General features: G+C 33.9%; 3 protein-coding genes and 1 long non-coding RNA gene across 4 annotated transcripts; 2 read left to right on the top strand and 2 right to left on the bottom strand.

Annotated features, from left to right (window-relative positions):
* The first annotated feature begins 715 nt into the window (after positions 1-715).
* Positions 716-7,664, top strand: LOC110730124. Its single transcript, XR_002512999.1, has 3 exons — positions 716-1,124; positions 4,021-4,187; positions 7,535-7,664. It is a non-coding gene; the product is annotated as an uncharacterized LOC110730124 (long non-coding RNA).
* LOC110730123 (homeobox-leucine zipper protein HDG5-like) lies at positions 5,330-11,813 on the bottom strand. The gene is made up of 12 exons (XM_021909899.1): positions 11,625-11,813; positions 10,849-11,122; positions 10,545-10,744; positions 10,260-10,377; positions 9,119-9,307; positions 8,118-8,666; positions 7,894-7,995; positions 7,498-7,719; positions 7,238-7,409; positions 6,876-7,144; positions 6,663-6,758; positions 5,330-6,341 (listed from the first exon to the last, which is right to left on the bottom strand). The coding sequence occupies exons 2-12, from the start codon at positions 11,050-11,052 to the stop codon at positions 5,853-5,855; spliced, it is 2,610 nt and encodes an 869-aa protein (XP_021765591.1). The 5' UTR covers positions 11,053-11,122; positions 11,625-11,813; the 3' UTR covers positions 5,330-5,852.
* A 4,968-nt stretch (positions 11,814-16,781) lies between these two features.
* On the top strand, positions 16,782-21,336 carry LOC110730125 (probable plastid-lipid-associated protein 3, chloroplastic). The gene is made up of 3 exons (XM_021909900.1): positions 16,782-17,537; positions 18,616-18,811; positions 20,751-21,336. The coding sequence occupies exons 1-3, from the start codon at positions 16,915-16,917 to the stop codon at positions 21,057-21,059; spliced, it is 1,128 nt and encodes a 375-aa protein (XP_021765592.1). The 5' UTR covers positions 16,782-16,914; the 3' UTR covers positions 21,060-21,336.
* Positions 21,337-21,690: 354 nt separating this feature from the next.
* Positions 21,691-23,158, bottom strand: LOC110730126 (dolichol-phosphate mannose synthase subunit 2-like). The gene is made up of 3 exons (XM_021909901.1): positions 22,983-23,158; positions 22,155-22,284; positions 21,691-22,071 (listed from the first exon to the last, which is right to left on the bottom strand). Exons 2-3 carry the CDS (start codon positions 22,242-22,244, stop codon positions 21,919-21,921), a joined length of 243 nt encoding a protein of 80 aa, XP_021765593.1. The 5' UTR covers positions 22,245-22,284; positions 22,983-23,158; the 3' UTR covers positions 21,691-21,918.
* Positions 23,159-23,972: the final 814 nt, after the last annotated feature.

Consider the following 23,972-nt stretch of genomic DNA (forward strand, 5'->3'; position numbering starts at 1 on the left):
ATCTCATCCTCTCGTCTACTTTAGTGATTAGCTAGGAATGAAATAGACAGAAATCGCCGAGTTTTATTTAATCTCTCTCTCCACAAAACCAACCTAACTATTTTTTTTTATTTATATTTTTGATTAAATAAGGTTAAAAAATCATCAAAATGAGTAAAAATTACTCTTGTTTTGTTTTTGTTTTTTTTTTATTTTGGACAGGACTCTTGGGTGTAACTTTCCAATATTAGACACTAACTAGGAAGCATGAGCAAAAAATGTGGCTCGTATGTCAAAAACTTTGTTCTTAACTTTACCAATTACAAGTACTTATATTCGATAATTTGTAAGCCTAATCATGAAGCAAATATTGATTTTGTATTAAGATGCTATTTGAAATGTTTCAATTACATTATTAATACCGAAATACTCGTATACTTAATCATTACTAATTAGGAACTTTAGGAGGGAACGATTTCCCTAAAAATTGCTTAAACGTAATTTATTCTCTATATGCATTGGTTTATAAACTTATTTCACACTATTGTCTACATAGGATTGGTGAAAGCTTCGTTATTTTTTTTTCTAGTTCAACATAGAACCGTTGTAAACCGTTAGTAGTTTTAGTAATTAAATAACATCACACTATAATTTCTTTTCCACTTCCTTTTGTCTTTTAGAACCGCAAATGGTGTTAGCAGTTCTATGTTGAACCAGGAAAAAAAAAAAAAAAAAAACGAAGCTATTACCAATCATACTTGGACAATAATGTGAGAATACATTTTTAAATCGATGCATGTAGGGAACAAATTTACGTTTAACCAATTTTTAGGAAAAATTCTATAAGTGGAATAAAAATACGGAAAAGAAAAAATAAATAATACGGAGTAATAAAAATTTTAAAAATAAAAAAAATAAAATAAAATAAAAAAAGTCGTCAATTTCTAATTTTCTATTATCTCTACACGAGTCTACACCCAAATTGAGAGAATTTCCTCAGCAAATGCGACATATACGAGAAAGGAAAAGGAAGAAGAAACTATGAAATACACACCGAAGGTGAAGGGAGAGAAATACGAGGAAGCGGGTGATTTGGATTCAATTCCGCAAAATGCAAAATGCCATTTTTGCCTTTCTCATTCAAGGTTTGTTTCTCAGTTTTCAATTTATCTATTTAATTATGCTTCATTGGTTCCGTTTTTTTCCTTTAATTTCTGCTCATCAATTATAGAATTGGAATATCCCATGAAAATTCTAATGCTTTATTTGAGTATGTTGTCAAATCATTGTTTAAATCTTCAACAAAGTTTAAATCTTTTTTAATTGCAAGTCTGAACAGTGATGATGAGCATTTTTATCAATTGTTCTGTTGATTCTGTGCAAAAGGTATAGAGATAATTGACTATTTATATTGCAAGTAGGTTTACTTCTTTGATTTGAAGGTGTTGTAGAAATATAGAATGTATGACTTGGTGAATAGTTGTTCTAGGGTAATGAAAAAGAAAGTGTATGGAATTCTAAAGTGACTAATTGTAGGATGTGAGTTGAGTTATGATAATCATTATGCAAAGGGGGTGACTTTGATCGTCTTATTGTAAAATGTTTAGGGAGTTGCAATTCACTTCAAAGGGGGTTTTTGGTGGAGTGTAATTGACCCTAATTTGGTGACCCTTTCCCAAAATAACTTGCTATAAGGAGCTATTATAGGTTTCCTTGTGCTTGTCGATTGTCATTATGTAGCCGGAATGCATTATGATTCCATTTCCATAACAAGCTCGAGTTTGGTGGACATTATGTGAATCTAACAACTTAGTTGCAAGAAACCCATTATGATTTAGTCAAGATTGTAGTTGTCTTTCAAAGTTTCACTTGTTGGTGAATTTGCAGAAAGAGGTGAATGAACTGTGGAGTATTCTAGGAAGAGTGGCCTATTTCTAGTTAATTTGTCTGAAACCTTTCGGTTTGATCAAAGTAATCTAGGCAAATTGGCTTGTGGTGGTGGTAGATAGAGGAGGGAGGATAAGTGGGGGGTAGGGGATTATGTTAGTTAGAGTCCTGCTTCATATTTTTGCTGAAGACAGTGCTGTTTTCCATTATGAAAGGAATATATTATTGGTGCTTTCAGCTATATAGAACACGGGACTGCCTAACAAGTCTGATCCAAAGATCTCAAGTAAGCACTAGCATGTTTGAATCCTGTGTCCTTTTTTCCCTCTACCCCTCCTCCTTTTGCTTTTCTTAAGCTCGTCTTTAGGAATTGACTAGTCATGCCAATATTCTTCTTTCTTTTCTAAAGCAATCCATACTCTTCAATATTCAACCTCATTCTTGTTTCATGACTGGCTGTGCTTTTAGTTCTTGTAGCTTATTCAAGTGCTTTATCCTTCTTTTTGTTTCTACATCAGTAGCAGTATTAAAAGAGCAAGAACATACAGTAGTGTGATTCTCCCACTTTGACTCTTTCTTCCTTCAGTCTAGAAATTTCAAAGCTATGAGATCTTAAGTAAGCACTAGCACATCTAAATCCTGTGTCCGGACCAGACTTACTAGATATATAGTCTTGTTTTTTTTTTTAAACTCTTCTTTAGGAATGGACTAGTACATGCCTCTATTCTTCCTTCGATCTGTTCTAAGGCAATCCATACTCATCCTTGTTTTACTAATTTCCTTTTTATTACTGGCAGTGCTATTAGTTCCTGTAGTTGATTCACATGCTTCATCCTTTTTTTTTTCTATGTCAATAGCAGTAGTAAAAAAGCAAGAACAGACAAAAGTTGGATTACCACTCTGTTTTTTTCTGTCTAGAAATTTCAAACCAGCGAGCTACCTTTTTTCCTTTTAAGGCGAGCTTGATTCACATCCTTCTAGAGGTCACAACATAACGGGGAATTAAAATTTAACTGAATCTTTTTCTTTAATCTATTACATTAGATTTATTTCCATAATTGACTTTGATTCAGTACAATACAGTATATTTCTTCTGTAGTTCTATGTCATTATAGTTGATAAAGCTAGTTCTTTATTTATTATACTATAACGCATCCTCTACTTAGACTCCATCATGTATGAAAAAGTAGCCAGCCAATCAGAACGACTAACTAAATAGACCTCTAGTTAATGCTTGCTTATACTAATGAAACTGCAGTATGTTTATGAATTTTGTGATTGTTTTATAGTCTCTTGTCGTTTGCTATTAATGGAACAGAAAAGAACTATTAATCGTTATCTTTTCTACACCCGTTGAATTTTTAATGATTGTTCTTGCATCATTGAGTTGCAATAAACCATATCTTCTCCGCTCTTCCATTAACTCTTTCCTTGATATCTTATCATTTACGCTCTTTAATTATTGCGTTTAAGGTGGTTATGGGACGTGTAGCTGTCCGCTGCACTAATTTATGCATCCGTATGCACAAAGAAAGAGACACATTTATTAGGATTAGACGCGTAACATCACTGTAGCTTATCCCGGTGGTGGATTTTAAGAATAAGGCTCTAGATGCTTTGATTATGTTGGATTAAAAACGAATCAGGATCATGCAGCAGACAATTTAAATATAGAGGATGACGCCTTTATTGATTCTTTTTTATTTTAATGCAAGCAGTAAGTTCAACACTACATTCATTTAATCTAGTTTCAGAAACATAATGTTGCAATTATTTAGATTTGGATCTTTTACATTCAACTCAATTTTATACTGTGAATGTAATAATAGCTCTCTTGTTTATATCCTGCATACATGCAAGATTCATGACTTGCAATAGAATAAGCTAGGTTTTGGGGCTTGAAAACTCTCTGATGCCAAATAAATAACTCTGGGAGATATTAGGAGAAAGGGAAGATAAAATTACATGAAAGTTAAGCAACTAATCTTTATAATCTTTCCATTGTTATCCTCAAGATCAACTAGGAGTTTCTCCAAGTAGTTATATGACTCAGGTTGGAACTGAGTAAGAGGGTCTGATTGCAGCTGATTGCAGTTATTTCTGACAAACCTTATGAATATTAGTTAAATTGCTTAATCTCATTTTTCTTTTCAGGTTCTGAGTCCCTGGCTGATAAATGGTGAACATTGAATTTAAGTGTCATTACTCTTGTTGGCATCCACTTACTGCTTAAAAAACAGAGGAAGAAATTGAGGATGGCGATGAATTCTGACCATTTAATTCAAACTGGAGCTTAACTTCTTCTGATCGTTTGATGGAAAGTACGTATCTTCATTGAAAATAACTACTATCCCTATTTGCTTATATTACTGGGTTAGATAGATTATATTGTTGGTACTATACATTACAAAATCAAGCTTCTGATGTTGCTACAATACATTGATCTGATGGTAAATATTATTATGAGAATTTTATCTAATGGTGAACTGCATAAGAAGGCTTTACAAGAATTGTTTGTTATAGAATTAACTTTCTCCTTCTTCTTAGCTGATAAAAGCTATGGTTACAAAGGATAATGATGTAGATGAGTTTCGAGCTCATGTACCATGACGTCCTTAATGACTACTGGTTGAACCGCTGACATATATACAGCCTTTATTTTATCTGTTGGGAGAAGCATTTGGTTCTGATATGATCTTTCAAAAATGTAGGGTTTGCTTTAAATGTTGAAACAAGTTCAGAACTTTTATGTTGCATTGTTATGCTTGTTGGTCTTTATACTTGTTTATGAAACTTAGAATTGGAAAATAGTTAAGAGCACAAACATGCTGTGTGACAGCAACAAAAATGATACTTTCTCCGTTATTAATTCGGATTTTACTCAGAACTTAAAAGAAGATCCTGAAAATTATTCAACAATCATATAATCATATTCTAGTTAAATTCACTATTGATACTTTGTATTTCTTTAGGGTTTACCCCATCATTATATTTTTTGCTAAATATCAACTAAGCTGGTTCTTTTATGGGATAGTTCTTAGGGTTCATCAATCTAGTATGGACTTACTACTTCATACTCCTATAAATGATTCGGAGAATAGATTGACACAAGTATTTTCAATTCATTTCCTTGTACAAAACTCAGGAAAAGCATTAGCCATGAATTTCTTGATTAACACATCAACTGTAGTTATTCGTTAACTCCATTTTAGGTTCTTACTTTTACCTTCTTATACATAACGACCATTACAAGTACTTCTCTATTTCTGTATTGAGTATTGAATACAATTTTAAGCCTTTGCGGACGGCTTTAATAGTCCCATGTGAGCATATTCGTGATTTTAGCATAACCATGAAAATCCACAAATCATACCAACCTGAAGAAATTATTACTCACTCATCCAACCAAGCCACTAGTAAAAAAATAGAACAGATGAAGAAAATAACAAGACAGCAGAAAGACTAACCACAACTACCAACATAAATGAACTCATAAATTGAACACTAAATTCTTCAATTACATCAATAAAAAGTAATCCACCAAAAAGTCCCATAAAAATAGAATTTTTAAATAAAAAGAAGAAAAAAAAAGGACCCAATAAATTAAATGAGTAAAAGCAGAAGTCAATGCCCGAACCAACACCCTTGGATGACTGGTAAGAAATTAGCCTCGGCCGACCAACCAACTAGCTTAGCCATATCCAAGGATCACATCTGGTGCGCTCTTGACTTCCACCACCAATTCTTACTCCTTCATTAATCCCACTGTTTTTTCACACACCTAACTACTCGTACATTAGTAGTTGTAGTAGATTTTTTATTTACCAATTACTAACCATTTTTTGTAAAAGAAAAATAAAATTCAAAGTCTACTTCTTCCACTTGTACTCTTTTCTCATCTATATTGTTTCCTTTAAGCCCTCCCAAAATACAATAACCTCTTAAAAACATGGAGGGTAGTAATTAACAACGCTCTTGGCCTCAATTTACGAGCCAACAGCGTTGTTATTACTGGTTGAAGCAACACAAGTATTACTAGCGTTATTGATGTTGTCATTGGTGTTAGTGATTGTGTTGCTGTTTCCGTTGGTGTTGCCAAGGGCAGCGTTGATTTGGTGGACCATGCTGCAGATGTGGTTGTTGATGGCGTTCACGCTTGAAAGGTTAAGCTTGGCATTAGGGCTTGCACTGGCATGGACTTGGATCCCGACTGTTAGGAGGCATCCACCACCCATGTTGCTGGAGGAACTCTGGCCATCTGTGTTGTTTGTGGCATCGGGTGTAATATTGTTTTGTCCCAGGGGTATTATGGAGAACCCCGTTGGGAGGAGAGGAATGCAAGAAGGGTCCTCACCACTCATCACTAGCTGGATGTAGTCAACTTCCATTGTGGCGTACACGACTAAGCTACCTGAGGGGTCTGTGCAGCTCTCTTGCAGCATTAGCTCCACATTCTGTGATGAATTACTTGCCACCTAAATTAACATTAAATAACGCCATTAAACACAACCATAAATGATATGATCATTCATTAATACAAGATTACAAGTACGAGTACGAATTAAGAGATTCATGAACATAAACCTAGAAACAATATGATATTATCAAGATGACTACAAGTTTTTGTACTTATTGAAACAATAAAAATAAAGTTACACCCTTGATGTCACCGGATTTCTTTTTACTATCAATGGTGCATATCTTACTGATGCAATAACCATAAAAAAGATAATAGCCACTGTAAAAAAATAATAATAATAATAGGTTTTGTAACAATGAAGATAAAGGAAACTCACATTGATGCGAAAGAGAGAGATGCAGTTTCCTGGATGAGATCCATTGGCGATATGAGCCACCTCATGTAAGGAACTTCCATTAGAAAGAGCTTCAAGCTGGTAAACATAAAAACGTAATCATACTTAATTGTATTTCTAAAACCACTACTTCAGTTAAAAAGCCTACTAATAATATAACATTTGATTGCATTGGCTGATCATGAGCCAAATTACCTGAGACCTTCGATATTCATTCTTCAACAGATCAAAAACCCGGTCATGAGAATAAGGCAGCCAAGTAGTGGACACCGCACAGAGGATCAATCCATTAGGCTGCCCTGGTTCCATGATTTTCCTAGTTGTAATTCTAACTGTATCGTCTGCAGATTCAGATAATGCAGTCCAAGACTGACCCCCTGAAGTGCTTATATTTACACTTAATGTTCTTATCATCCTTTGTGCCAGCTTCATGAAATTCTTCCTTGCTTCTGGTGACTGTATCACTGCATGAACAACATATTTGCTGGTTAGTTCAGCTGAAATCTAGATAGAATGAAATTTATAACAAAGTAATCAGTATTAGAGTTTGTTGCAACCTCCAAGGTCAGATACATTTCTGGCCATGAGACTAGCAACCCTCTCACATTGCCTTTGAAGTATAGCCAACCAACGTTTTGCCCCAAATGCCATCGCGCTATGAACATATTGATCAAAAGTTTGGTGGATTGGTTTTTCTTCTAATACCTCCGCATGTTCAACCCATATAACCTACATTAATGTCATAAATTTCAATTGTTCATTACATAAGAGTATAGTAGGGATTAGTTCATTTATGTAATGTATTATTTTTAATTACCTTTGAGTAACCATTAGGCATGTCTTGAATGATGCAGCCTGAAGTGCGTTTCCTGTATCTAGGAATACTATTTTGAGAGAGTTGAAGGCTTCCTTGGAAGTTATCCACAGGGAAATCAACAATAGCCCACATGCCTTCCTCTGCGTTGTGGTGGCAATACCGGAGGAAATAAGTCTCACGGGTAGGTACTAATGGTGAAAGCACTTGCAACTCCGCGAACATCTGCAAGAAGGAATAAACAATGATCAAGGCCTTTTCATGTTGTATAAGATAATCAATGCAGGGTTCTTTTGCATGATAGTCCTTCCAAGGAAAATGTTATCTTTTCCGAAACATATTAATTGAAAGAAATTAAGTGACTTTTAAAGAAGATCAATGTGTCATGAATGAACTAACCAGATGAAGCGCGCCACTTGCATGACCGGAGGCTCCTGGAGCAAGAATCTGAACAGTCTTGGCACGAGAGACAATGGAAGGAAACAACTCCATCCATTTATTCTGTTGTTAATTTGACAAGAGGGATAATCGCGTACAGATTAGAAAATGGTAAACAAAAACAAGACAATAGCCAAATGAAGAAGCATATTAGGTTAATAATGTATGTAATATAGAGGGCTTACGGCATCAAGGAAAGAATCTACAAGATTGATGCTGTTCATGATGACAAGCGCCTTATCCCTAGTAGCCTCGGTCCTTAACTCATTGTAATGTTGCTTGAGAGGATCAGCATGATGATGAGGCCAAGGGAACATCCTCGAATACTCTTCCATGTTAAGCACTTCCATGGAGTTGCTACTATTGCGAAACCAAAGGGGCTCGTTCACATGACACATCTTAAGCAACTCGTCCATGGAAGACATGGCCAGTTCCATAGCAAGGGGCCTCTCTTCATCCAATATTAAGCCACCTCCACCACTACCACTACCACTCCCACTTCCGCTACCATTACCACTTCCAGCACCAGGGAATTCAGTAGCAGGCTCGGGAAGCAATGGCATTGGAAGCATTTGGGTGCAAGGAGGCATTGACTCTTGGAAGTGCCTCGAGTACATTCCCATGTCTAGGTCAAGAGAAGGGGGTGGTAGGAGAGCTGCCGGTGGTGGAGATGGTCCAAGAGATTGGAGTGATCGGCCAGTGTACCTTGATGCAACTGCGCAAACTCGGTCATACTGTAAAAGAGACAAGTAGTACAAATTATTGTGATTTATATTGAATAATGAGATAATGATTTCACTTAATAGCCTTCTTAATTATGCATACAAGCTTACACAAGAATACACTTGAATTTAGTGATGATTCTACCATTAAACAAACTGATACTAATGCAATAATGTGTCACTGATGTTAAGACATCAGCTAATTGTTACTTGCAGTTTTAGAATACTGAATATGACCAAAAAAAAATTAATCATTTGTGGACCAATTACTTTAATTAGAAGAATAATCTTAGCTAATTATGAGGCAGTAATCATAGCTAAGATGCTCAGGATCCAAAACATATATCAATAAGTCAATAGTATTACAATTTGTACATGAAATAACACAAATTAATTTCACTAGTCCAAAATCAAAGAGCCCTAGCAAATTGTGGCTTATAAAACATATATAAATAAGAACACACCTCTTCTTTAAGCCTAGCATTCTCAAGGCGCAGTTGCTGCTCATCATATTCGACCTCTCCTAGAATGGAGCCACCTCCACATCCAGGACAAACAAGGCTCCTCAAGACTGCTTGCAAGCGATAGTTTTCGTTCTTCAAGTTATCATTCTCAGCCCTCAGTATCACATTATCAGTTCTATCTTGTTGTGCCTAATCAAACACATATGTACATGCATTTATATTATCACATTAATCAAATCATTTAATTAAATCAATCTACCACAAGTACGTACTCTCAAACACGAGTTTGAATAGCCGAGTGTGACACTAAAACACATTAAACAACATAGCTTAATTGAAACAAAATGGAGATGTATTAACATAATAATGCATGAAATTAAATAATAATCTCATTGCAATGTACTGTTATAATTGAAGAAAAAAAGCACAATAAATTGAACACTACTACTGAGTACTGACTGCATTAGGCCTACAGCTGGGACAATGAACATTGGGGGGTGGGGAACATTTAAGCCATTAAATTTTTTAGCTTTGGGAATGACTGTGGTACAGGTAAATTCATTTAATCCTCTTTATTATACTTCTTCTTCTTCCTCTCCTTCTTCTTTTAAGTCTTCCATTTTCATCATCAAGCTTTCATTTTCTGTACTACCTAATATTATCTTCTTCTTTCATTTTTTTTTTTTTTTTTTTTTTTTTAACAAAAACCACAGTAAAAAAAAATAAAAATAAAACCCTAGCCTTGGTCCTTTTTTGTTATTTATTTATTTTTAATCTTCCTAGGGAACTACGAAGCTGTCACTGTTACAGTTCTAACCCTCACTCACTCACTCACAGCTGGCTTTCTGCCATCAATGGTGCAACCCTTTAGCCCCATTTGGTATTCTATGTAAGATTTCAATTAATTAACCGCGTAAATAATGTACTCCTTATGTATATACTACTACTATCGTAGATCCGATATAGCTCGTGTAGCTAGACAGGATTCTCTCTAATTACTCGACCATCAAGTTGGAAAATTACGAGGGGATGAATTGAAAATATTTAAATTTATACGAGTATTCAAAATATAAATTAAACCTTTTCTTCTAATTAATTACGTTATTAATTAAATCAATTTTGAGAAATGTATGGTTCGCACCTTCATTTGGGTACGGCGATTTTGGAACCAAAACTTGACTTGGCGTGGCTTCAGCCCTAGATCTTGGCTAAGCTTCATCCTTTGCTTATCATCAGGGTGCGGACATTCTCTGAAAAGACTGTTAAAAAAAAAAAACAAACAAACAAACAAAATGACTAATAATATAATTAAATTATCATAATTTTCCAAAAAAAAAAAAAAAAAAAAATTATATGGTAAACAATTATTTGTATTTTATGTGACAATTAAATTTGGACGAAAGTAAAAAATGAAGCGTATACGTACGCTTCCATTTCTTGAATCTGACGAGCAGTGTGGCGGTGGTAACGCTTCTTCTTACCACTCTGAGACGGTTGCAATTGGTTGGGGTTGAGCGGATCTTCACTAAGACTTTCGAGCTCGTTCCCAGAAAGACCACCTTGTCCTTCCATGTTGAGTTCGCTTCCTGACAAGCTCTCCACCATCTCCTCCTTCCCTCTCTCCTCCTTCACCTTACAAAAATACACAGAAATCAAATTAATAAAATAATAAATAATTAAAATAAAATAAAAGGAGAGCTTAAGAGGAGAGAGGGAATGAGGAACATTACAGGGAGGATAGTAGGGAAAGGATGGAAGGCAGGCGGAAGCGAAGCCATGAAAGTAAAGGCATTGACATGATGATGATTGTGATTATGATTGTTAGGGTTTCGAAGAGACGAAGCGAAAAGAGAAGAACAATCAGGTGTTGATGACATCCCATTTTCTCCCATTGTTGAAGGTAATGCTGCTGCTACTTGACAATCTCCATACATTATTATGCTAATTATACTATCTTCAATTCCTTCTTTTCTCCTCCAATAATTGCTCCCTTGATATCCAAATCTTCAATAAAATGAAAATATCAACAATTACCAACTTAGGGTTAGGTTGTCATAATCCTTTTATTCATTTGTCTACCATTCTAACATCTAAGGTAACAAAAATAATGCAAGAATTATTGACTGGATTGGATAAAAAGTTAGTGCAATAATTATATTTAAATAATTTGTTAACGAACAGCCTTTTTTTTAAATTAATTAATTATTTTTGTTTAATAATTAAAAAGTCAAAATTAATGAGGAAAATCAAAATGATTTTCTACCATAAAAGGTTTTTTTTGAGTTCCTAGCTACAACCACCTACCTCGTGATATAATACGAAACATCAAAACACCGGAATAAATAAAAAAAAATCATAACAAAACAAAAAAAAAGTAAAATTGAAAGCGAATATACCAATTTTTTGTTTGATTATAAAAAAAACACAAACCTAAAATCATATTTTCAAATGAATGTAACATTAACGGGACCATAAATAATAAAACAATAGAGCTCAATGAATATACCAATATTTGAGCATTAGATTATATCTTTTTCAAACTTGTTTGGATCCACCTTAGCAAAACACAAAAAAATAAAAAAAAAAATTCCTCTCTTAAAATCACTTTCTCTCACTTCATACTCACTCTTGTTTAGTGTTAAAAGAGTAGAGAGAGAAAGAGCAAAAAAAAAAAAAAAGAAGCAAGCTTTATTTTTAGTGGGTTGCCCTTCTATATTTTGATAAATGAATTTTTATTTTTAATTTTATTTATCAAAAAAATTAAATAAATCTAGGAAGCGTAATTTATTTCTCTCTGACAAAAACCGATGAATGCCACTTATTCAGTCGTCTGTTTCTGAAAACACGTGGCAGTATTTAATTGGTTTATGCTTTTCCGTTTCATGTAGCCTTCTTTACTCTCTCTCACAAAGTCAAAACTTTTCCTTTTTCTTTGTATTAATCAAATTCTTGAATAGCGCGTGGTATTCACATGATGAGATCTTAGCCGTTAATTGTAACGTTTGATACACGCGATTAAATAGTAAAAAGAAGGTTTTGAATTTTTCGGGTTTTTCCGTTTTACGTGAGGAGAGTGAGTGAGTAATAAGGTCAAGTTCAAATAGGTCAACGAATATAGACCGTTGATTTGGAGGTTACAATGGACAAAATCTACGGGTTAGGAGGGATTTAAATAAGGTATTGTCAATGCTAGGTCCTAACAAAGCTTTTTTTATGGCTTAAAAAGTGTAAAAAAATATAAATTGAAAATAAAAAGGGATTTTGCTCCCATGATGATGAATAAAAAAAAGGCTATTAATTTTCTACCAACAAAATTTTATTAATTATAATCAATGTTTTTAATTTTCTTTTTTGAATTTTGTGTTTTTTTTTTTTTTTGGGAGATGAAGTATATAATTAATGCATTGTCCACATTGTTCATGATGATTTCTCATCTCCTAACAACTTTTTCTCTATAAGTTTGTGTAGCTAGTAAGATATTAAACCACATAATTTTGCAAAAAGACATGGATACATAAATTAATACACACTATAATGTAATTGGGGAGCTTATAAAAGTTGAAATTTAATGTTTATAAACTTATTTCTAACACATTATTAAGAAGTTGGACTGATAAAGAGGATATTTGTTGGACATTTAAGTATTTGCCATGATTTTAATTTGTTCAATACGTTAGGACATGGATAATTGTAAGAGTAATGATGGTATTTTATTTTTTTTATTTTTTTTTTTTTTTTGAAAAGAGTAATGATGGTGATTTTAGAATAAAATGCATATCAAATTTTTGTGTTCATACTATTAAAAATATTATTGGATAGATGATTCTATATTTAATATGATATCTTCAAATTTAATTTACCATTATCTATTGTTACCATTTAATACACTATTTAATGTAAGGATATATGTATAATACGGAGTACATTAATACATTTGATCTTATCCATTATTTTCACTAATTACTGGATAAAGGTTTTGCTATATTAACCTTATTTTTACTAATTTGAAATATCATAAGTTCAAATGATTTAAGATAGAATACGTGAGCAATTTTAATGGTTGTAGGTAGGGACTTGCTTGCAATTTTTAAAAGCCTCTAGCTACCAACTTGACCATTGAAGCTAAAAAATGTAATTAGTTTGGCCAAGCAAATTAATTAGCTTGAGAAAAAAGTTTCCAAAATTATTGGAGATTAATGTATCAAATAATTAAATTTATAAAGATAATTGAGAAAGTCAAGCTTATTTAATTAGCAAGCTAATAGCTAACCATTAGGGGTACAAAACAGCTATAAAAAAAAAAAGTTAGTAGCTTAAAATCATACGTGACATGACAAGCTCAAATTATTTTAGTTTTACTAGGGTCTAATAAGTTCAAATAAATATAAAATAAGTTCAGACAAGTGAAAATCAAATGAATTGAATACATCCTAACTATCTTTAAATTATAAAGCTAGATAGATCAAAAGCTTATTAATTTTTGTTCTTTGACCTAAAATAATAGGATGATGGTACCAATATAACAAGGTATTTCAAATACATATATGGGGATTGCATGATGTTATAGGTATTTAAATTGTTCATCCTTCATGTGTGTGGAGGTTTCATTTTAATCGACTTATCTTAACTCAGTTTAATTTTAAGCAATTAACTATATCTTATCTTAAAAAATGGCATGCATTGCAACTTATATCATACTTGTATACTTGTTTTTTTTTATTATTTTTTTTTTATTAGCAAGGTTTATCGTTGTACTACTGTACTAGTCGATCTTTTTACAAGTAAATATGAGCGCAAAACGTTTATAAAAGGGTCAGACATGCATGAATTTTATATATGAGTAATTAAACAAAATACTGTAAATGAATTAGGTTTATCAATCCTCTTTTTTTTTTTTTTTTTGGACAAATTAGGTTTATCAACTTGTAATTAGAAAGCCAACACAATACATTAATTAGTCCTTGCTCTAGTCTTAAGTAGTAGGTGGGAAATATAATTAGAATACTTTGAAGTGAATGGATGGAAATTAAGTACTTCACCCTTTCTCAAATTTAATTGCTTCATACTCCGTATAAGATTTAATTTTACGTTCTCCTACGCACAATTTGAACCATTAATTAGTTTCTTTAATTTTTGGTTAAAAGAAATAGAAATATCGAAAGTACAAATTAAAAGGAAACAAACAAAATCTTTGAACAAGTATATTTTTAATGAACAATTAAGTAATAAAAAAAAAAAGTAAAAAATTAAAGAAGATTTAGTCGGCGAATAGTGTAAAACTAAAAAAGGGAGCAATTACTTAAGAATGTAGAAAGTTATGAGACTGAGATTGATGTCTAATTGAAGAGTCGTCGTATTGAGAAGAAATAAAAAAGCATATATACAACTTACTCAGTTAGCATTTTGGCTCGAGCAATGTTCGAAGTGGTTACATGGTGCTAACAACTTTACATTTAATTATCATAAGAATTTTCTCTATTTCATCCAATTGGGGCTTGATCTGATCATCTTTATTAAAAATATGTAAAAAAAAAAATTAAAAAAAAAAAAAATCTACGTAAAAATCTTCTATTGAACTCTAAGCCCCATTGTAGATATTTAAAGGCATGCTTGGATTGAGGATGGAGATGTATTACTAGGACAATAAAAGTCAAACTAAGTAAAATGAAAGTGAATATAGGGAAGGAGGAGATAGTGATAGTGTGATTGTAAGAAAAATTATGTAGTAGTGGTGTGGTATGAGGCGAAGTAAGATGAACTAATACCCTCATTTTGGGGTTGATAGTTACACTAACTATTACGCTCATTGTGAGGATTTTATCCCTCTCTTTTCCTTATGTCACAAACTCACAACTACCTTATTTTATTTGCAAAAACCTAGTCTCCTACAACACCTCTAATTACTTATGTTTTTTCAAATTTGACTTTTATTACTCCCTAAATTGATATTATTCCCGATCCAAGCATGTCCTAATTGGTGGTTAATTGGTCTTTATGCATGCTATTTTCACTTTGTCACGTTAATCTCTTTCTCTCTCTTCTTTTTACCAATATAATATTATAATGTAACTTTCCAACTGGTTTAAAAAAAAAAAAAAAAATGTAACTTTCCAACTATTCTCCTTAATTAATCTTTGACTGTTGTGGAGAATATGGACTCATTCTCCTCTGTAAGGTTCCTATCCTTGCATGAAGTGCTAGATTAAATTGCCAAATGAATGATTATCCATTTGATAATTAGGTATTTGACCCCAAATTTGAAGGCAAGAGCAATAAATGCCTATCTCAACAGCCTTTTAGTTCAGCTTTTAACCTTCATAGGATGAACATGAGCCAAAGTTTGATGTAAAGCCAATCGATCTGCATCTTCTTCCTCTGTTCATCTCGAATAATCCCCCTCCTCCTGCTGGCGTCGCGCAACCTTTGCCACTTCATCAGTATTAAGGACAAACCATCCTCGTGGTGGTGCAATGTACACTTGTTGCAAGCATTCTTCTTAACTAGGTTTGTTTGAGTTTTTTCCATTAGCATGAATCACCACCATTAGGGTCTTCTCTAAACTTGATCATGCATTTTTAATCTCTCTTTTCTGTTTTTTTTTTTTTTTTTTTTTTTTTTTTTGAATATAATCTCTCTTTTATGTACATTAGCCATCAAGAAAACTTTTTGGTGCAATTTAGAATAACTTTATTTTATAAGGTAATTATGAAAAAAAAAACATTGTTACTTTGTTAGGAAACTCTTTCCACGAGGGGAATTCCTAATGTATTGGATGAGAAAACGGAAACAAGACTAGAGTTATTACAAGGGTAAATGTTCCTGTTATATACTCAATAAGATTCGCGATCTAATCTGCCGTTTTACTTGGCTCTCAATAAGTATGATGAATACTCGATCTAGGTATCAAAATTGGTTAAGTTAAGATGCTCGGTTTTCCATGGATGGGACCAAGTACCACCTTTGATTGAATATGAATTAATAACTAAGAGATTGTTGCCTTTGATATAAATATTGTGAATAGTCTGAATATATATCTTGTTGGAGAGCTAGGAGATGCCTTTGTGCAAGGCTAAAGCTTCAATAGTGAAGACATTGATGATGCTCAGGTTGAAAGTGCTAGCATGGATATCGGGATAAGAAAATCGTCTCTAGTTGTCTCTAAGGTTGACTCCTGCTACTATTGAGTTAAGAAAGACCAATACTAACATATACATTAATACATATACTCCACTTTGTTTAATAATAAGAAGTACAAAATTTTGTGTATTAAACAAATGGAATCTACTTTAATTTATCTTGACAAATATGATATCATGTTCAATATCGATTATAATAAATATTCCATGTATCACTAAAAAAAACCAATTCATAAGTATTCATTTTTATTAATTATTTCCCATCAATTATTTAAATTATTTCCATATACAATTGCAAACCATTGTCATATAAATCAATGATACTTATACTTTGAAATCCTAACAAAACATACAGATATCATAGCCATTATTTTCAAATAGAGGTGTTAATTCAAGTATAATTTGATTTTTTTTATCGATTTCAAATTGAATTGATCCGATCAGATTTTGACACCACTCTTTTTGGACGAAGCGAGTATGTCGGCCAATCAATCCCTCACTCTACAATTTACACTAGTCTCTCAAATATTGTGCAAAATATTTGAAGCCTTACAAAATTTGATCAATAGGTCCAAGTTAACAACATACACAAACAGAAAATAGTAAAAAAACACCCATGTCCACCAAATCTCCCTCAATTTTTTCATTCCATTAACAAAAATGACGATTCTCTCAACTCCACCACCTTCCATCTTCTTCCCCAAATCCTCAATCCTCCATTACAACCACAACCAGTTTTCTTCTTTCTCTCTCCTCCCTTCTCAAACCCCACTTCTTTCTCTCTCCTCCACGCGTCCTTCTTCCAGAACCTTCTTATCCTCCCGTTCTTCCGCTTCTTCCTCCGATGAAGACGATGAATGGGGCCCAGACCCAAAGCCCAAGCCCAACCCTTCCGCCTCCGTGAACCCACCTGAGTTCAATGTTTCTGTCACAGTTTCCGACGAATGGGGCGAGAAATCTGGGCCTGAGCCCAAGACTGAGTCCAGGTTCGCCGACTCCGACCCGCCCATTCGCGAGGATGAAGATGAATGGGGCCGTCTTGCAATTGACGGCGAAGAGATTAAGGAGAGAGAAACTAATGGTAGTAGTAGTACTTGGGTGAACAAGAATTGGGAGCTGAAGAGGTGTTTGTTGGATTCTCTTTATGGGTCGGAGCTCGGGTTTCGGGCCTCAGCTGAGGTTCGGGCTGAGGTATCGGAGCTTGTTAATCAACTCGAGGCGGCGAACCCGAATCCTAACCCGACTGAGGTTCCGGGCTTGCTTGATGGCAATTGGGTTTTGGTGTAAGCTTTTCTATGTTCTTGTCTTGTGTTTTAATTTATCCCCTGTTACTTCTACATTGTGAATTTGATTTTAATTCTTACTATGTTATACTTACATTGATTTATATTGAAGTATTGATTGAATTGTTGTTTTTAATTTTTAGGGAAGATCATATTGTAGTCTTTTTTAGGGTGATAAGTGGAAATGGGAATTTGTTGTGTGCCTGTATTTGGGTTGTTTTGTCACTGTTATACTAGTCACGTATACTATTTTGGGATGCTTGGAAAAAAGATGACATGCTTGTTAGGATAGTAGTGGATCATAATTGGATTTTTCGAACTTCCCCTCAATTAGAATGAGTGATGGGGAGAATTAAGCAATGATGTGTCCATATAAAGGATGTAAGCATGTAGCAGTGAATGAAGTTATATCCTTAATTATAAATGAATTAGGATAATGTGACAATTATGTATGGAAACAAGGGAGTATGATCAGCGACTCGCACACTAGTGAGGTTCCATACTAAACCATGAAGTTACCCTCTAACCTTATTGGCTAGTCACCAACTCACCATCCTATTTCCTAATGATATTGTGATGTTGGGCACTATTTCTTCACTCATGGGATAAGATAGTATTAATAGCCATTTATTGTGATTGGTTGCCATTTTCCTTCAGAATTTTATTCTGTTGAAATATTTTGAAGGAAAATTATGGTAGAACAGTGGAAGAGAGTTGGTGCATTAACAAGGAAATGTTGTCTTGAATCAGCCACGATTGTATGTTACTAAATGCCAATTTTTAAAAAGTTATAACTGACCCTGTAGTGTGTGTGTGTGTGTGCTGATATTCTTGTGTTCAATGAACCTTTAGATGTTAAAAGAGTTAATAGAAAATTCACAACATAAAACTTCAGAATATAAGAGATCACATATTCACATGCTATGAAGTTGAAGAATATATTGACATCTGATGCATATTATCATAAACATCCTTTGATATTAACGGTCATCATCTGAGATTTTGTCTGAGCTATAACAGGAAATTTTATTCATCCTCTTTACCATGCCTCATCTATCATTTTCTCTGTATTTATCAGGTACACAGCCTTTTCTGAGTTGTTGCCTCTTCTTGCTCTTGGATCTACACCGTTGCTAAAAGTTCAACAAATATGTCAAGCCATTAGCACCACCAGCCAAACTGTAGAGAATTCGACCACATTGTCCAGTCCTTTTGCAACATTCTCATTTAGTGCAACAGCCAAATTTGATGTTAGTAGCCCTTCAAGGATACAGGTAATTGAACAAACCTTTGCTTTGTGGTGTGATGAATGTAGCTTGCACATGGTCTGGGCTATATATGGAATCGAGTTAATAGCGTTGTCGTTCAAATCAATACCTTGTGTTGTGGTGTCACTTTCATTTGTTTTACTTGTTTATCTTATGTTACTGTTATGGCATTGCTTTCTTTTCATAATAATGAATCTTCTTTGCCCCTTCCAAAATTGTTCATATATCTCATTCCAAAAAATGTGTTCATGTAATCACATGTATTTCTCGGTACTGGGTAGGCACGGTACTTAAAGACCATAGAATTCAACGAAAATCCTAATGTAAAATCAGAATGATGCCATGTCCTAACTGCAATTGCCTACAATTGTTGTGTGGGTGAGTGTTTTGCTGGTTGGAGACTTGGAGGGACGTAGTAGATGGTGCAGCCTTATCTATACAATTAATGTGCGGACTCTTAGGCTCAGACCATTCAAGTGCTCTCTTTGCCTTTTGTAGCCCCACCATTTGTATTTAGCTATAATAATTACTGTTAAGCATTTTATCAAAGATCAAGCCTTTTGAGGCTCCATGACTATGACGTGTAGATCTAGTGATTTGGAGATTGAAAGCTACACAATTGTAATTGTGTCGGATAGGGAATCAGTTTTAATATTCTATTTTTATATATGGGGATTGCTGATTTTTTAGATGAAATTGTGCATGTGTACACTGTGTTTTCCTTTAAGTGATGAGGCTTGACCAAGAGATATGCTGGAATTGCAGTTATTTGGTTCTAAGTAAGAGAATTGAGTAGAGTAGGATTGAACTGGGTGGTAGTAGCTTCGATCTAGATTTTCGCATGGGTTCTGGGTTCTTTCCTTAATTTGTTGGATTGTTTGGTCTCTTCTCTCACTAGAATTCTCTCTCTTTATGTTTTCTTGCATATCATCAGTTTACTTTTACTCATATATATGCATGCAAATAAATATATCATCTCATACTTCATGGAATTTTGTTAGATTATATACTTGTATATGCTAAAACTAAAAAGGGAAATCACTTATTCACTATCTACCCAAACCACATCCATCCCCCCTTTTTTTTTCCTCCTCCATCTAATTACCCAACCTTTCATAATCCCCAATTACCCACCCCAGCCATTGCAAATATACTCACTCTCACCTCCATCTCCACCTAAGATTATCTTAAATTTATGCGAACCACTCAATGGATACCATCCTTTAAGGTTTAAGGGACTCCATGAAAGCCTATAACCTTCTCAATAAACATTCAATAATGACTCATTATTAATTTAATTGCCACAAAACCTTTAGAATCTTCGACAGTTTGGGAAAGCAAGTAGAAAGAATCGATCCTTTGTTTAGTAGAAGGTTTGTCAAATAGGTCAGAGACTTCTGCGCCATAAAAGGTTATTTGGAACCTTATGCGTCCATTGGCCGATTACATAAAGACATCTTGTGATCTTGTGTCTGTGATAGGCTATGTCACATGGACTCGGATACAAATGTCCGACATGGGTATGTGTCCAAGCGTCTGACTCGGCTATTTTGTGGGAAAAAAAATTCAATAGTTTGAACTAAAAGTGAAGTGTCCAAGTGTCATTCTCATGTCTGAGTGTTGAGGGTCTGACATGTGTACTTGAAATGAATGAAGAGTCAATGTAACACGGTTACACAGGTGATAGGAAGCATATTTTATGAAGTGGACGATTCCAACCACTCTGGCCTCTTGGGATCTCGTGGGGTTTATGGAAAGTATCTCAACTCAATTCTTTTCAGGGTCTGAGATAGATTAAAGTTGTGTGTTGAATAGTGTAATTCCCCACAGGTTGCAAATTTATGAGGAGGAATCATTATTTTATTTGAGAATTTGATTATTTTCTTTCAGTTAAGATGCTTAAATGGAGATTAAATGTGCTAATCAGCTGATTTCTGATATGCAGGTTCAATTTAAAGAAGCCACTTTTGAGCCTCCAAAGATTAAATCTCAATTTGATCTTCCAGAGAATATAAATGTGTTTGGACAAAATATTACCCTTTCTCCTGTGCAGCAGCTCCTGAACCCTGTTCAGGAGGCAGCAGCAAGTATTTCACGGTCATTATATGGCCTGCCACCTCTTAAGCTTTCCATTCCAGGTGAACGCACTTCATCTTGGTTGCTATTCACATATGTCGATGAAGATTTTAGGATTTCAAGAGGAGATGGTGGCCTCTTTGTGCTTGTCAGAGAAGGGAGTCCGCTTCTTGACTAGAAGTGCAGATGTGCCCTTTTCGTATTATTGGAAAGATATCTTGTTGTGCAGCGTTTGATACATTCTGTAAAGAGCTTACTTGTTTGTAATTGATTTTTCTGTAAGAAGGCACATTCCTTTCTTTAGCTTTATCATAGATAAGTACGAGTAAGATATTGGGCTCAAGACTGCTAATTGCCTGAAGAAATTTGTAACAGGCTAATGATTGTTTATCTTGCCACAAATACACTTATTTGAATAAAGTTTACGAGTAATTTACAGACTTTATATCGTTAAAGCAATGATTTACTATCCTCTTTCATTTAAACTCTTCTCAATCCACCACATTGTTTTCAAGTATACTCTTAACTCTTATACAAGTTAAACAAAGAAGCAAGGCCTTGCATCAAAAGTTTTGTTTCTGAGATGGTACCGCCCTCTAATATCATGGTCATGGAATACGACAATTACTTCCTTCGTTATCTTGCCTCTCTATCATGTTTTTTTAACTTCACGATACCACCAACACTATACATATAATAGCAGGTAACAATCTTGAAAAGCGATGCCTTTCATCATCTACTCCATTGTCTCCATATATGAAGTATGTAGTATTTTGCATGGCAACTGTAATTTCCAACAGAAAAGCAGCTGAAAGCTTGAAGCCCATGTATTCAACAAGTAAATTTGATAATGACAAAAGGTAAAAGAAATTTCTGAACAATAACACTGCTAATAGATACCAACGGTTGTTCCCGTATACATACACTACTGAAATTGGTATCATAAAGGCTGTACTAACAATCTTACAGGAGGATTATAAACAACCTTCATGAAAAATTTGAAAGCAAAAGGGAAAAAAAAATGAAGACAAATGAGATTAAGCCTTCTTCTTTTTGGATTTCAACATTACAGATCCAATGAAGACGCTGAGAAAACAAAGAAGTGTAACACCAGCAAGAACAGGGATGATGATCGCATACTCCTGAGGTAAGAAATACTGGTGGATGAAGTGGTCGCTGTCAACAAATGGCTGCAATGATCCATGAAGAATTTTGTTACATAACATAAGCTCATACAGACTATATATGAAAAATTAATCAGATTTGAACTTACCAGGATGATAACCCATAAAGTATAGTACGTGAATATTGATAAGCTGATACAACACAACAGAAAACCAACAGCCCTGTCTGCAAGCTCCATCAGTGTACGCTCCTCAGTCGTAGCAACTATGTTCTATATTCTGTGTAAACTGTGTTGTGAGAGCTTGTTTCACAAAGGCAAATAAGCAGAATGCCTAATTACACTAATATCGTCCAATTCATCCAATCTTAATCATCCACTTCCAAATATAGAAGAGAATTTGTGTAATGCGAGTGTGAAAAAAATGACAGGAGGCATATGGAGAAGCAATTGAATCAACCACACAAATTGAAAAAACATCAAGCAGAAATCAACATCAAACTGACTATTTTCATATCATGATGTAACTGATACAAGCCAAACAAACAAAGACGTCAAAACTTAACCGTTAATAGTCTCAAGAACTCAATGGAGCTGAATATTACACTATCATACATGTAAAATTGTAAATTCGGAATCAACCCTATAAAAACCAAATTTGATTTGCAATGTAAATTAATAGTCTACAGTTAAGATCAATCGAAAGCACATTCAAGTCTTTAATTATAGAACTAGATCGAATTGGGGAAAATTGAGGAAAAATTGAGAGTAAGCCCAAGCAATTAACAATTGAAATCCAATTTTGATTTTTTATTTTGAATAGAACTAAAATCCCTAAATTTTCTTAAATCATATAGATAGAAAAAGAAATTAGGAAACTTCCAAGTCTTTAATTACAAAATTAGATCGAATTGCCTAAGGATTGCATACAATTGATGATTGAAGATAAAATTAGGGTTTAGAGGAGAGAGAAATACCAATTAAGGGTAAAACTGTGATCCGTCGGAGATGAACGCGCTAGGAAGTCGCCGGCCGTCGACTACACGCCGTTAAGATCTTTTGTAGATTTATTTGTTGGATGGATAAAAAATTGTGACGGTGGAGTTAACCCACTTAAATTAGAATTAAGATTACATTCGCATTAAGACCATCATCACTCATGGTATAAAAATTTATACCATTCCTCTCTCTCTATCACTTTCTCACTCCTCCACATTATTTATACCACAATACAATATATTTTCTCCAAAAATTACCTCACCCATGGTATAAAAAAAGTTTACCACCACACTTTCTTTCTCCTATACGTATTGATTATACAACTAATTTAATTATAATTATATTTTATTTTATTATTAGAATTAAAACTATATCAATATGGGTGTCTATGTGTAGGTCTTGAAAAATTATGAACAATGATATTTTTTTTTATGATTATTTACTTTAACCTGGTTGGTTTATGTTACACGGGGACCAAAGCAAATGTTTACCATGAGATGGTATATATCATTCCATAGTATACTTTTACACCATCATTGTAGTAAAATATATCATATTTTGGATGAATATTTACACCGTGGTATAAAATCATACCACCAGTGTTGATGCTCTTAGCATTATCTAAAGTTTGTTTTCATAAATAAAACGGTCAGAGTATTATATATATTGATCCAAATATTTGAGTTTTCTCACTTACAATTTTCATACACCGATAATATATTATAGACTCAAGGTTTATATTGGGGTAATTTTAATCTAACTTGGATAATGTTTGATAACTTTGGCAACTTTACAACACAATTGTACAAATAATTTTATTTAAAAAGTTAGTGTCAACTTTAATTAGAATTAGGCCGGCCGGACTAGCATTAGCATTATCCCATTTGAGAGTGAAGGATAGCTCAAGTGGTTAGAGTTTCCCTTCCGGTTCCAGGAGATTCTGGAATCAATTCTCATCCTGCCCTTGTG

Source organism: Chenopodium quinoa, unplaced genomic scaffold (genome assembly GCF_001683475.1).
Source record: "Chenopodium quinoa cultivar QQ74 unplaced genomic scaffold, ASM168347v1, whole genome shotgun sequence".
NCBI classification, from domain to species: domain Eukaryota; kingdom Viridiplantae; phylum Streptophyta; class Magnoliopsida; order Caryophyllales; family Amaranthaceae; genus Chenopodium; species Chenopodium quinoa.